Genomic DNA, 15,346 nt, shown 5'->3' with positions numbered 1-15,346 from the left:
TTAGTTCACATGCTTTTTACAGAGAATCCAGACATAGTTGTCAGTCCATTTCATTCCACCGTTTTCTGTTTATAGCGCTATGAGGATGACAGATGGGTGGCAGCGCCGAAGGAAGGGCCAAGGAGACTGTGTGCGCTTGCAGGGAGGGCCCTTGCTCCCAAGGAAGCCGCAGCAAGCCCTGCCCCCTGCCCTGCGCTCAAGTGCCCCTATGATCTGGCCCTTCCTGCCACAGAGGAGCCGAAGGCAAAGAACGACGGATTCTTTGCTTTCCATGCTACCCGCACAACAGTCCTGCAAGGGAGCTCAGGCCGAGGGGTGCTGGCCACCCGAGTCCCCCCAGTGAGCAGCCCCTTTGAGCAAGGGGTGGGCCTTGACCCCCCAACTCTCCATGATGCCACCAGGCTCGTGGCCGCTCCAGAACCTGCTTGCCGCGTCTCCTCAGCCCAGGGCCAGGGTGCTCAAGGCGGCCAACTCCACAGCAGCTGCAAGGGAGGAGAGGTCGAGCAGGAAGGAAGGAATGGCGGTGGGCCTGGGGCCCTCCTGCCTGCCAGAGCCTGGTATCCAGAGGTATGTCATCTCTATGGGCAAAGGAAAGGGCTGGGCACGCAAGGACAACATCTGGATAGGTGTCGTTGCGCCACGACTGCCAGGGTGCCTGCATTTCCCCAGCGCCTGGTTTCCTTGGAAAGAAGGTCGGCAGAGGCTGTGGTGCCTTTTTGAAACATGGTTTACCCAGAGCTTGGAAAAGTGACTTTTTTGAACTACAACTCCCATCAGCCCCAGCCGGCATGGCCACTGGATTGGGCTGATGGGTGTTGTAGTTCAAAAAAGTAACTTTTCCAAGCTCTGGGTTTACCCACACATATACACAAACGGAGCTCAAGGTGGAGGGGTTCACAGCATTAACAGGTCTTGCTCTCCATCGCCCACAGCTTAGGGTTCCTTCAGTCACAGAGCAAGCAAGCCTCCCTGCCCCTTCTCAGCTCCCAGCTTTTCCTCAGACTAACTCTCACACAGCAGCACAAGCCACTTTCATGTTGGGGAGGCCTCTCTCCTAAAATAATTCTAAATGATTCACATTGCCTCTCTGGCAGATTCAAAAAGATGAAAGCAACAGTGTTCCCCTGTTGTTTGTCCCCAGTATCTGGTATCCAGAGGTTGACTGCCTCTGGACATGGAGGTTCCATCAGCTGTTGTGGCTAAGAACATAACAAGAGCCCTGCTGGTTCAGGGCCATCTAGCGCAGCCTCCTTTTCCCACAGGGGCCACTTAGATGATGTCTGTGGGAAGCCTTCCCCCCTGGTCAATTTGCCTGATTCTCTTTCGATTTTAACTACCACGATATCTAACCCCCCACCCCCTGCTGAAGCCTAAAAGGGCCACCTGGGTTGGACCTAATCACGGGTAGTGGCCACCTGACCCCATTTGGGCCAGACATGGGTAGGTTTTGACACAATTTCATGAGCAATTTTTTGAAAGGCCAGATTCTTGCCCTTGACGTGTCTGCTGTCCAAATGTGAGCAGGTGCCATTATCAGTCAGTCTGACATCAATCCCTGGGGAAATTCTGGAGCAGATTATAAAGCAGAATTAAATTTAACAGGGATAAGTGCAAAGTTTTACACATAGGAAAAAAATGAAATTCACAGTTATAAGATAGGGGATACTTGGCTTAGTAATGCTACATGCGAGAAGGATCTTGGGATTGTTGTTGGTTATAAGCTGAATATGAGCCAACAAGTATGATATAGCTTAAAAAAAAGGCATATGCTATTTTAGGCTGCATTAACAGAAGTATATTTTCCAAATCGCATGAAGTATTAGTTCCCCTCTATTTGGCACTGTTTAGGCCTTATCTTGAGTACTGCATCCAGTTCTGAACACCACACTTTAAGAAGGATGCAGACAAACTGGAACAGGTTCAGAGGAGGGCAACAAGGATAATCAGGGGACTGGAAACTAAGCCATATGAGGAGAGACTGAAAGAACTGGGCATGTTTAGCCTTGAGAAGAGAAGACTGAGGGGAGATATGATAGCACTCTTCAAGTACATGAAAGGTTGTGACTCAGAGGAGGGCCAGGATCTCAATCATCCCAGAGTGCAGGACACGGAATAACAGGCTCAAATTTCAGGAAGCCTGATTTTGACTGAACATCAGAAAAAACTTCCTAGCTGTCAGAGCTGTACAACAGTGGAACCAATGACCTAAGGAGTTAGTCAGCTCTCTGACACGGGAGGCTTTCAATAGGCAGCTGGACCGCCATCTGTCGGGGATGCTTTAATTTGGATTCCTGCATTGAGCAGAGGGTTGGACTCTGTGGCCTTATAGACCCCTTCCAGCTCTACTGTTCTATAAATCTTTGATTCTTTGAAACTGGTAACTAAAGCCCTCCTGCACCCCCAGTGAGGAAACAGGAATGCACAATATAAAGGAGAAATTAAGAGGGGCTTATCAAGGAGCAAGTCGCAGGCTATGCATTAGTGGTACCTGGAACAAAATGTTGCAGCATGTTCTTCAACTATGTTGGTGCTCCAGCAGGCCATAGCATTTACCAGTGACTGCTCAACAAGCTGGGTCCACATTGGGCTGGCTTTTTTTGGGGGGGGGGAGTTCCCCTTAGTTTTTTGTTTTAGGTTTCTTTTTACTGCTGCAAATCTTGTGCTTTTGCCAGACATGCATCTTGTTTCTTAGTGGGCCTGTTTTAGGGAATGATCCTGCTGCCATGCTCAATAAAAGGGGGGAAACATGCAAGCAGGAAGTTTTTAATCAGCATGGAAGGGACCTTTGCAGATCTCAGCTTACTTCAGACTAAACATTATAGAAGTGTCTGGGCTGGCGGGAAGGGCGCTGCTGGATAAGGCTGCAGTCTCAAGTGCTGTGTGGAACTAGGTCTAATCCTGCTGACGGCAACCAAGAGGTGCCTCAGTCAGCAGCACTAAAGGTCTCGTGTGCAAGCAAATACAAGCAGCATGTGTGTCTACCTGTGCTGAATTGGTTACCTGGGTTTGGGAGGAGGCAACTTTGGTCTCTGTTTTTGCCTGTGCTCTCCTCTCTCTCTCTAGGTGGGAGTGGGTTGGGGTGTCAGTGCTTCCCTCTCTCATTGCTCCCACTTTCGCTGGGGTGTTTTTCTGTGCGTTGCCTTCTATTGGTCCCTAAATGACGCCACAGCACAGTCTGTGGTGACAAAATCCAAGCTTCAGCCTTTGTAGAAGACATACCCATTTTTTAGCCTCCAAAACAGCCACTTTGTGGATCATCATTCAAGCGAGTTTCATTACAAGTGAGCAAAAGTATAAGCAAAAATGTGCCCTCCTTTGCAGAAGACACCAAGGAGCCAGGTCATTTCCATCCAAAGTGTTGCTCTTCCTTGGAGAAAGGAGGCATCGCTCAGTGTCGCAAGATGTTCTCGTCCATTGGACTGCCAAAGGTTCTAATTTGCAACACCATAAAACATTTTTTAAGGGTTTTGAGCAGTTGGTTGAAACCAAAATGAAAGAAGTTCCTAAATATTATTTTCTGTTTCAGCTTTTATCAGTTTTCACCAGTTTCAGAGGTTTTGGAAACAGGATTAAATCAACAGGCACTGGAAGAAATGTTCTTTTCTTTTTCAGATTTCTCACCTTTTAAGCAGAATAGAGCAGTCAATCATGCAACAAGAAGCCAAACTAAAACTTACATACAAAGATAGCAACCAACAGCTCCACCTTCTGGACACAAAGTGAGTATCGCACCATATTTAGAAAATCCTTTTTTTTTTTTAATTTGCAAGAGTTTTGTCACGTGTGTTGTATGGACAGATAACAAACCAGAAATCATAGAAGGCTTTTGGGTGAGCAGGTTTCTGATAGGTTTTGTTTGTTTGCCTATATTTGCAAAATACAAAAAGGTCAACCAGGAAAAAGGCCTCCACACTACAAAACCTGTAAAAAAATTGGACAACTTAACTAAGGACAAATCTCAAAGGTTATTAGGTAAATAGAGCCTCCATGTTCAAAGGCAATGTACCTCTGAGGACCAGATGGCAGGGGACAAACAAGAGTGGAGAGGAGGGCTGCTACCATGTTATTTCCATATTCCCCAGGCATCTGGCTGGTCAATATTGAAAGCAGGGTGCTGAGTTAGATGGATTCTGAGTGTAATCCAGTATCAGGGCAGTTCTTCACTTTTTAACTCTGCACATTCTGATTTTAAAATTAAATTTTGAGGCATAATTACACATTAACATCTCAGATCTTAAGGCATTAACTTGCCAAAATGCAGTATTTTCTATTCTGTCCATAATGGGGAATTTGCACAAAAAGTCAGAAATGGAACCATATAAATTTAAATCTTCAGAAGTAAATTCAGGTGAAAGTGGGAGAATGTACTAGAGTTTTTTCAACCCAAAATTCATTTCAGCTCTGCCAAATTCAGCGATTATGTTCAGAAATATTTCCAGACATGCATAATGAATTTTATTCCTCTAGATTACAGGATGCCATTGATTACCTCACGAACCAGATCTCATCCACACGAAGCTGGATGGAACAGGAGCACAACCGGTTTGAGAAAGAGTTTCTGGAGAAGATTGATCAGCTGTCTCTGGCCATAAAGGGGAAAAGTGTACGTTTCCTGTCTTCCAACATCCCCTGAAAAGCCATTTTACAATCCTGGCCAGCGACACACACTGCTAGAACCTCCTGCTGTCCATCCCATCTCTTCTTGTGGGCTGCTGGTGCAGTTAGCGCTGGACCTCGTGACTGAAGTCCTGGGCCACACAGCACAGGGGTCCCCCAAACAGCCACCAGAGGGCAGATGATGATGGGGCAAGCAGCAGGGAGGCCCGGCAACATCACTGGGGCCCACCAGGGCTGATGTTGGTTACCACAGCATCCTCTCTTTCTTCTTAATTTTTAAAACATTTTCTAGTTAGAGGCTAACCAACTGGACTTGTGCATGGTTACAGATGCTCACGTTAATTATTGTTACTGTTAAAATATATTCATACAACAAAATGGTGCTTATTCATAAGTAAAAATGTTTAGCAGCAAAAACAAACTCATCTCTATTCCTGTAGTCGTGATGGTACTATAGTGAGTTTAAAATGCGAAACTGCATCTGCTCAGAGGTTTGCTTGTTTTTCAGTCAGGGTTGGCAGACTGTTTTTTGTAGAGCTGTCAAGAATGTAAAGATTCACAACTAAGGGGGCCTCTGTAAGACCATTAAGTCCAGAGTCTAAAATTACCTAGCTGCACCACTGCTGTGGGCCTTAGAAATATATTATTTATTTATTTATTTTTAAAACTTATATACCGCCCGACTAGTAATAGCTCTCTGGGCGGTGAACATAGATACAATAAAATACAGTATGGTACAAAAAACATCACAGTCTAAAATCAAATATCACATATTGCTACTCCCCACCCCCACAATTCCTATACCCTCTAGAAATTTGTTCTGAGGCCCCTCACAGTACACAACTGGTCCTAGTTTATTTTAACTAAGCATAGTTAGAACAATCCACAGTTCCCTGTGTTCAGATATAATAAGAAACTATGGGCAGTTGGTCCTAAACCAAAAGCTGAAACTTCTCATTTCCAATGAGAATGAAAGGAGGAAGCAAGCCTGAGATTTGAGCAGGTTCATTCTTACAGCCGGAAGCCAGTTTCCCATTATGCTTGAACTGAGCTTCTATCTCCTACTGTGCTGCCTTAATGCCTTTCGAGGCAAGCCACCTAACCTTTATTTGTGCCAGGAGAATACTGCAAATAGCTGGGCAGACCCTGGCCTTGGATTGTGTGCTGTCCCAATGAGGGCTTCACTTCCTCGGTGGCTTAGCCAAGAAATTCATAGAATCATAGAATAGCAGTGTTGGAAAGGGCCTATAAAGTCATGGGGTCCAGCCCCCTGCCCAATGCAGGAATCCAACTTAAAGCATCCCCGACAGGTGGCTGTCCAGCTGCCTTTTGGACGTCTCCAGTGATGGAGAGCCCACCAGCTCCCAAGGTCATGGGTTCCGTTCTCATACTGCTCTAACAGTTAGGAACCTTTTATTGATGTTCAGCTGAAATCTGTCTTCCTGTCACGTTGAGCATGTGACAGTTTTATCTTATCATTGCAAGTCTCAAATTGTTTGACTGATCCCAGGAAATGGACAGCAGAGCCTTAGAGACGCAATTCAGCGAGATCCATGGGAAACTCGATAAAATGGAAGATGTGCAAAAGATCACCACAGAAGAACATGGCGCAAAAGAAGCCGAAGACAGACTCAACATCCAGCTCAGCAAGCTTCAGATGGACATTAATGAAGATATCAAAGAAGTGAAAGCTGAGGTTAATGCTGGTAAGAACACGTTTCTTGATGTAATGACCTGACCAGCAGCTGGTTTTACTGGAGCTGGTTTTACACTTTGAAGAGGGGGCTGGAAGGTAGTGAGAGAAGCCCCCTCCCCAAACTTTGCTTGTGGAACATTCTTGGTTCAGGCCTGACAAGGACTCAGGCCTGAACCCGGACACAGCTGGAGAACACATATTCCATTCCCCTGTTAAAATAAAGCACAGGGACAGGCTATTGTTTTTCCTTAGGGCAGGGATGAGGAACTTGTGGCCCTCCAGATGCTGGACTTCAGCGCCCGTCGTCGAGTCCTGCTTGAATAGCTAATGGTCTAGTGTGATGGAAGCTGTAGTCCCGCACCATCTGGTGGGCCACAAGTTCTCCACATGTTGTGCATTGGAGAGATTCTCTGCTCTCACTACTAGACTGCCCTCTTCCCAATGCTGACCTGTCCCAAATCAGCCTTGCTGAAATACATACGTGGAATTGTACGTCTGTGTTTTTAACAGGTTCTGTGTTCCAGGGGTATCTGTTGCTGCTGCTCATCCTGCATTTTCTCTCTCTTGGAAAACTAAAAGCAGGGCCTGCATTTTAAATAAATAATTGGAACACTCTTAAGAACATCAGCAGAGCCAGGCAGCAGCAGGATCAGGCCAAAGAGTGCCCACCTAACCCAGTGTTCTGTCCTCGCAGTAGCCAAACCTGATGCCCGTTATGGGAGTTGCCCCTTCTCCTCCCCTTCCCACATCTTCAGCAGCCAGGGTCCTATAGGCCCTCTCTTTCTCCCCAACTGGCTGCATTTTATCTATTCATTTTGTTAGATGTGTATTCTGCCCATTAATTCTGGGTGGTTTCCAATAATATTTATACATACCTGTCACCTTTGCCTCTTCATCTTCCTGTGTGGCTTATAGTTTGCTACTGCCACACTTGGGAGAGTGCTTAAGAAAACTGGGACTAGCACATCAGCAGCTGCTATGAATTTCCCATCCTAGATGCAACAAGATTGTTTGCACCACAATTTGAAAACTGTAGGTAGCCCATCTTGGGTTGTGTTTTTTTTACTGTTATGTATTAAGAACATTCATAGACCACTATTTATCTTGAAACAGTCACGCTGCAGTTCACAGCATCACAGACAGGTAGCGTCTCTACCATGATGCCTGGATACAACACTTGGTGACCTGTAGTGGGGGCAGAGGAGAGGAGAAAGCTTGATGACCTGCCTGGGGGAGGGGACAAGAAGAAGTGTTGTGATCCCTTGGAGTGGGGAAGGAGAGGAGGAAGTTTGCTGACCCCTTGGGGGGGGGGAAAGGAAGTTTGGCAACTCCTGGGGGAAGGAGAACAGAAGGGTTGACAACCCATGGGGGTGGGAGCAGGAGCCTTAGTGACCGGGTGTGTGTGGAGAGGAGGCGGCTTTGTGAGCCGTGCAGACGGGAGGAGACAGTAGGGCTTAGTAAACTAGGGGAAGGGGGGGATAGGGGCCTTGGAAACCTGAGGGAGGGGGCCTTGTGACCTGGGGCAAAAGGAGGAGAGAGATGCCTTGCCAACCTGGGGGAGGGGATGGCACACGAAGCGCACAGGGGCAGAGCCCCTAGTAAGTGCATAAGAAGAACCCAGCATTCTCTTTCTCAGAGTGGCCAACCAGATGTCTCAATGGGAAGCCCCCAAGTAGGACATGAGCGTAACAGCGTTCTCATGCTCCCCAGCTACTGGTATTCAAAGGCATGCAGCCTCCAGCACTGAAGGCAGAACATAGCCATTGTGGCTTGTAGGCATTGATAGCCTTGGCCTCCATAAAGTCACCCATGTGTCATAGCAATTTACTAATTAAAATGATCCAGTGTGAGTTAAACAGCATCAACAAATAAGTAGCTGCCATTGATCCATTAAAAAAAGTCCAGAAGCTGCCATTGGGTGATACTTTATTAGGACTAACTTAAATGTTGCAAAATAGTGAGTCAGTTGTCCAGTTCCTCCGGACTCTTCTTCAGATAACTCAACCGTCTGAGTATCATTCTCAGATATTAGCACAGCAGCGTGCAGTGAAAAAAACTGTAGCCATTTCCAAATGTTTGTTCCAGGTGTGTCTGGGTACAAACAAATAATTCAAGGCCTGAACATTCAGTCTTAGGAAGACACACCTTTCGTCCAGAAAATGCTTGAAACCAGGAATGGTGGAGTGGGGAGGAGAGGGAATGCAGCCCCTCTGTGCTTGGGGAGAGTCTAACACAGCCTTCCTCAATATAGTGCCCTCAGGTGTTTTGGATTACAGTCCCCATCATCACTGACCATTGGCCATGCCAGATGGGGCTGATGGGAGTGGGAGTGTGGCAATCTGAGCACATCAGGATGTGGAACATGTGTGATAGTCATCCTTTCTTTGCCTCCTCCTCAAATATTTATTTTCTGATGCCTTAGTGGGCTAAAACCATATCCTTCTTTCTTCCGAAACACATTTATACCAGCACTGTTAGTTGGCCTTGTGTTTTGTCTTAAAAACCTTCCACTCTAATAAAGATAAACTGAAGAAGAGACTGGCCTTCAGTGTAAGCATAACTTGTTTTAAAAAAAGGGGTGGTGGCAAAGCTTGTTTTAATTCTTCCCCTGTTTAGGATTTGCCACCATCTACGAGAGCATTGGATCTCTGCGGCAGGTTCTAGAAGCCAAAATGAAGCTGGATAAAGAAGAGCTTCAGAAGCAGATTCAGCAGATGAAGTAAAGGCCCCAGAATGCTTACCTGAGCAGGTAGAAGAAGGATGGATCTGAAGTCTGCCTATTAACGTTGACCAGGCTAAAATGTAAATTTAATGCATGGATGGAGCTGCATGCTCTGACTTTGTGGAGCTGTACGGTTACTGTAAATAGTGAAAAGGTGGCATTGCTACCAAAACTTAATGCTTTTTACAGAAGACCTGTGAGGACCACTGCCCTGTAACTTCAGATCAAAATTCCATTGTCTTCAGAAGCTTGCCCTTGCATGAATTGGGCCACAGATTTTTGTCGTCTCTAAATGCCGTGAGCAGAGCCATATATTCCAACATGTTGAGAGACAAGAGCCTACAAGGCAGTTAAATGAAGGAAGAGCTGCAGTTCAAAGTAGTTCAGTCAGTTCCACCATAGAATCGTTGAACTGGGTCGAAATCTGCACACTTCAGCCATAATTGGTTTATGTTGTGGGACATAAATTCCACTAAAATCAAGAACAAAACTCTGCTGGACAGCATCCAGAATCGGTCAGCTGATAACTGTTGCAGGCAGACCAGGCATTTGCAGGGCAGTCTGCTGGTGAAGGCCCATGCTATATTGCATGTTATGCTCCTCCTTTGGTTTTCACAGATGTATACCCTTATTTATTTTATTTGAGATGGGTGTAAACCCTGTGGCCCTCCAGCGGTTGGACTCCAGCTGCCCTCATCATTCCTGACCATTGGCTGTGCTGGCTGGAGGGGCTGTTGCGGGATGGAGGGCACCACCTGGACCCTGTCCCTGTATTTATGGTCCGCTCCATAGTCCCAAGGAGCCCAGTTGCCCCCCAGCTGGCAGTTGCGGACAAGGAAGGGGCTGGCTTGTGCAGCTGGGGCAAGCTGAGCAGACCCGGGCCAGCTGGGGAGGACGAGCCTCAGAGGGAGGCAATGGGAAACCCCCTCTGAATGACGCTTACCATGAAAACCCTATTCATAGGGTCGCCATAAGTCGGGATCGACTTGAAGGCAGCCCATTGCCATTTTCAGTTTTTCAGGAACCTTCCAAAGCAGTTTTACATGAAAATGTTAAAGCAATCAGCATCCATCGAAACTATGTCAATAATAATAAATCAGCAAAGATGAACTAGGAAGGGAGAAAGCCGTTTGAGAGCGAGATCTCTCCTTGCCTCCACGCAAGGCTGTTCTTGGCTAGCCCTCTGATGGCAGCACTTGAGAGCGGGGGGGGGGGGAAGGAAAGAGGGAGAGCCCCCCTCGGCTGGAACACCAGGGACTAAGTGGGGGTGAGCAGTTCTCCAGGCTGACCTGGCTGTTCTCTCTCTCGCTCACTAAGGGCTTGGGGCAGATCACGAGAGACATCATTCTGTCCATCCTCCCGGTTTTCACTCTGACTGTTTCCTTTCCCTCCTCCTTCAGACCCTCCTGCGTCCTTCCAGCCTGTTTCCTCCTCCTGGTTCCTCTTTCTTCGGTCTCTTTTTCCTGCCTTCAGGGTTTTTGCCTGCCCTGCCACTGGCTGAACTGCTCAGGTCTTGACAATCCGCCCATTGTGCCGCTCTGCCAGTCATGGCAGGCCATCTTGTCCAGTCAGGGCCAGAGAGTCCAGCACTTTCTACACAGGAGGTGCCAGGTTCCATCCCTGGAAGCCTCGCTAGTTAAAAAACGGACCACTTCTTAGGAAGCTGCCTTACACGGAGGCAGTCCAATGACCAGCCGAGTTCAGTGTTGTCTGCTCTCTGGGGTTCCAGAGAGGGGCTTCTTCCACCCCAGGAACCAGGGACCTTCTGCCTGGGGAGGGGATGCTCTGCCCCTGAGCTGCAGCTCTTCTCCAAGATCGCCAGTGATGGGGAAGACCCTTCTTTGCCCAAGACCCTGCAGAGCCGCTGCTGGTGGTCAGAACGGACAACACTGACTTGTTTTGAGGCAGCTTTATCTGTTCCGCACAAAGACAGATGACAGTGCCCCACTGCCCCTCAAAAGCTCACCATCTCCAGCTTTCAAAACCCTCAGCCCAGCATCAGGAATCTCCTGCTGTCATTCCTCTAGGGCCCAAGGGCCACATTCCCTCTAGGCCAACCCTCCAGGGTCCACATGCCACAGCGGGCATGGGCAGAGTGTGGCTAACTCACATACATGCATCACATACATACATGCATGTGTACTCAAATGTATGCACGCCCTCTCTCCCCACCCCATCAATTAGGCTGGGGGGGCATTTTAGCTACTTTCAGGCCTAAGGGGTGATCTTCCTGAAGCTGCAGGAGGCAGATTGCTCCCTCCGATTCCAGCCCTGTGACAGGTGGGCTTGCAAGGGGGGAAACGCTTGACTGGAATGGCTAGATTATAGAAGGCTTTTTCCAGAGCCTAATTATGTTGCAGGGGGACATTTTCAGGGATGGGGGTCTCGGTGCATGTGGAGAGAAGCCAAGGGCTAACAAAGCAGTGGGTATCTATATCCACACATAGTTTTTAAAAATAAATAAATAGCCATGGTTAATTGCTGCTGGAGAATCTGGAGCCTTTTTTTTAATGAGAAGGCCAGAAGAGCCCAGTTCAAAGCTATGCATTTTGAAGCCCCGTTTCTTTTTCAGTGGTAAAATTAAACATGTCTGCAACTCTTTCCCATTGACATCAGTGAGGCTTAACCTTTCATCACCAGGACTGGAGCATCTTCAGTGTAATTTGTATTTGAGCCTTTCTACAGAAACATTGCCTTCAACTGGACCAGCAGGTGACTCTGTACAGGTGTTTTAGCAAGCGTTTTAACAAAATGACCTTTCACTTTATTTTACCTCTCTCTCTCATACAGTATGTGTGTGTGTTTGTATTTAATTTAAAAAAGTTTCAATTTTTGTAACGTCACATGGTATCACTGGGTATTTTGCAACATCTTCTGATTGCTAACATGATGATGAAGAGATAGGCCAAGTGAATAGAAAATACGGAATTGTAGTGTATATCGGTTGTGCCAGGACCAGAGCTTGGAAGATTACTTTGAAAAAGTAATAAATTACAGTTACAGTTACATGGCCCCAAAAAGTAGTAATTACCGTTACAATTACAGTTGCTCTGAAAGTAACTGATTACTTTACTTTTACCCAAAAGTAATTGCTACAATTACATTTTAGTTACTTTAAAAAAATTGCCTACAAGGTGCTGGCCTTGGCTGCTGCACATCTAAGTAGCCTAAAATAACATTAAAAATAAGCACACGCACACAGAGGGTAGTAGAATAATTTTTTTTATCCGTAAGATTAACAGAATGGCATAACAGAATCTCACATCCCCTCACCCCACCCCCAGCAATGATGATACCCCAACACACATTTTTTTGTATATATATATTGCCTCCAGCTCTTTTCTCCTTCCACTCCTGTCCGTTTTTAAACAATTGTTTTCTCCACGCCATCTCGCTCTCCACCTCCTCCCTCGTTGCCTCCTAAGCACCCATAGAGCATGAAGGAAGAACAACGCTGCACATAAGCCCAATTTGAAGCACACGATTTTTATTCACAAATCAGAGGAGCAGAAGACTTCCCCTGCTCTCCCCCAAGTAATGCACAAAAGTAATGCTGGAAACATTATAATTACTCCTCAAAAGTAATCAAGTTACTACTTGTTCTATTACCAGCAAAATGTAATGAAGTTACCCACTCGTTACTCAAAAAAGTAATAAATTACAAGTAATTCGTTACTTGTAACTAGTTACTACCAAGCTCTGGCCAGGACCATAGCCATTTCAGAGAGAGGGGATACATCGGGGCTGCCCCACTCAGACAGATTTCAACCCCCTCACTGAATTCCGTGGTTCAGTGTAGAGCCGGAAACAAGTCCCCACCCCCCACCTCTGAAGCCCTTGAGAGCTGCAGCCAGTCATGGTGGATGGTCTGATTTATACATAAGGCAGCAGCTTCCTGTATAATCCTGATTTTCAGCTTTAGCTTGTTTAAGTAAATCTTTAGCCCCTTTAAAGGAAAAATATACAGGCAGAATTCTACTCAGTTGCTCTGTTAAGTAGAAAATTTGCTCCCACCTTCCATTGTGTTGGCCAATAAGAACAAAGGCACATGTGTGATGCTTATTTCATAATTCTGTTAGAATGTTACTTTATTAAAATCATTCATGGGTAAATTTCAGACTTATTAAGTTAATTGCAACTTAGGTTTTTCTTGTGTTGCATGATGCACTGCGACCGCCTTGCTCCAACACGAATGTATTCCCTGTCTCTGGCTAAGGGCCTGGGCATTGGTTGCCTCCCTCGGGGGACTCCTTGTGCAGAAATCACACCCACTGGATTTGGAATGCCCTGCAGAGCACTCACCACCAAGTCTGATAGGTTTGCTCATTGGTAGTTTGGACTTTGATGGTTTGGCTGGCAGCAGAAAGAAGCCATCCAGGAAAATGTCTCATTGTATCAAAATTCTTTTTCTTTTCATAATCTCAGAGGTTTTATGGTTGGCTAAGTAATTTACTGCTAATATAGATTTCTCAGACGTGACTTGATGAAATAACGTTTTCAAGTCCTGTTTAGTATCTCTGAATTAAGCCTTGCACTTAACAGTGATTTTAGATTAAGCCACTCTTGGTATACTTTTGGACTGCACTAACACCTTTTTCAGTGACTATAAATCCCTTCAAATACTGGAGATGAGTGGGTGAGCATTCTTTCAGGTTTAGCTCTGGCACTTTTTTATTTCAGTGATGCAGCCACCAAGATATGTGAAATCCCAGTCTGCTTCTGTGTTGGAATTGCTTTTTAGTATGTTTTTAAACACTTTTTAAAAAAACAATATTTTTTTAACCTTTCTTTTAAAGATGTCTTCAAAGCTTTTTAAAAAAAAAGTTTTAAAAGTTGCTTTGTTTTAATGTATTTTAAAGTCTGTTTTTATGATGTTTTAAAGTGTTTTTAGTGCTTTTGTTTGCCACCCTGGGCTCCTGCTGGGAGGGAGGAAGGGATATAAATAAAATAATAAATAAATGCTTGCTGCAGAGGGGAGCGAGCCTTGGAGGTGATGCAACAGGCCCACCTCCCTCCTATGGAGCACAAAGCCAGTGATGCTCATAGGGCAGCCCTACATCTTTGCAAAATCCGTGTTTGTATTTTTTCAGCCTCATTGCTCTTCCCTCTGCCCACATCTATTACCTCTGACCTGGCCACTCAACACCAGGCACGTGGATAGACAGGGCCCCCCTCACAACTGATTGTAGAGCCTTGAGCTGCTCTGCCCACTGCTGCCCCTTCATTTTGCTTCCTCCTTGCACCAGCAGGATGGTACTGAGCAGTCCGGCTTGCTCTCTTTTACCCTTGCAGGGAAAATCTGCAGTCATGAAAAGATTATCAGTCCTTCTCTGCAGTGAGTTGTGGATTGAACTTCCACTTGAAAAATGTGGTTCCTTTTAAGGAAATGAGCAAATCCCATCAATGACATCTATGCTATGGATGCTCTAGGAGAGAGGTATGGGTGAAGAGGAGAGTTTCCTGGACCCCCCCCCCCCATTATTTTCAATGTGGCTTGATCAAGAAAAGTCCCCCATTGACTCATGTTTGTAAACTGGAATGCACAAACTGCTTTTACATTGTATGTATGCAGATTTTAAACCAGCTTACTTCCCAATGGGACCCAATCAGATCCTGAAAAGAAAGCACCTTTCTTCAGTGCTCTGGGTCTGTCCTGTTCTGTTGTTGGCAACTGCACAGTTGCCTAGAAAATAATGCAAGTATGTTACAGCCCATTTCCTAGGAACTACTGTGGCAAGATGATCTCTGCCGCTGCTGAAACTGAAACTTCCGTCCTGGAAACTTGTTGCCCTTTTTGCACCCCTCTGAGTGACCAAAGATTGCTCAAACAGAACTTCCAAATGGCACCTTCCTTGCCTAGCCCTCTGGAGATCTGGCATGCAAGGGAAAAGCCCTCCAGAGAGCTCTGGTAGTCTTCGTCTGGTTGCTGTTCCATGATAGGAATCAGTAGGAAAGGGACTGAAAATAAAACTGCCCATGTCATAATGTCATTATACAAATCTATGGTGTGACTGCACTTGGAATATTGTGCATGGTTCTGGTTACCTCATCTCAAAAAGGATACTGCAGGAGCTGGAAAAGGTTCAGAACAGGGCAACAAAAGTGACTGATGGGTGTTGGAGCAGCTCCCTTATGAGGAAAGGTTGCAGGATTTGGGGCTTTTTATTGTGGGGGAAAAATGAGTAACGGAGACATGAAGATGGTGTAAAATAATGCATGGTGTGGAGATGGGAGTTTTTCTCCCTCTCCCATAATACTAGAACCCAATAGGGTCATCCAATGAAGATGAATGTTAGAAGATCCAGGACAGA

The 15,346-nt window shown here is 46.0% G+C and overlaps 1 protein-coding gene across 1 annotated transcript in view; it reads left to right on the top strand.

Annotated features, from left to right (window-relative positions):
• FAM81A (family with sequence similarity 81 member A) overlaps positions 1 to 13,082 on the top strand; it is a 49,652-nt gene extending 36,570 nt beyond the window's left edge. Inside the window, exons 7-10 of the mRNA XM_061596023.1 lie at positions 3,613 to 3,719; positions 4,468 to 4,603; positions 6,128 to 6,323; positions 8,930 to 13,082. Coding sequence (XP_061452007.1) covers positions 3,613 to 3,719; positions 4,468 to 4,603; positions 6,128 to 6,323; positions 8,930 to 9,036 — 546 coding nt within the window. The 3' untranslated portion in view covers positions 9,037 to 13,082. The remainder of the gene's footprint in view (positions 1 to 3,612; positions 3,720 to 4,467; positions 4,604 to 6,127; positions 6,324 to 8,929) is intronic.
• The last annotated feature ends 2,264 nt before the right edge of the window (positions 13,083 to 15,346 follow it).

This window comes from Rhineura floridana, chromosome 14 (assembly GCF_030035675.1).
Source record: "Rhineura floridana isolate rRhiFlo1 chromosome 14, rRhiFlo1.hap2, whole genome shotgun sequence".
NCBI classification, from domain to species: Eukaryota; Metazoa; Chordata; class Lepidosauria; order Squamata; family Rhineuridae; genus Rhineura; species Rhineura floridana.
Note: the sequence above shows the minus strand (reverse complement) of the source record. Positions and strands in the feature narration are given on the sequence as shown.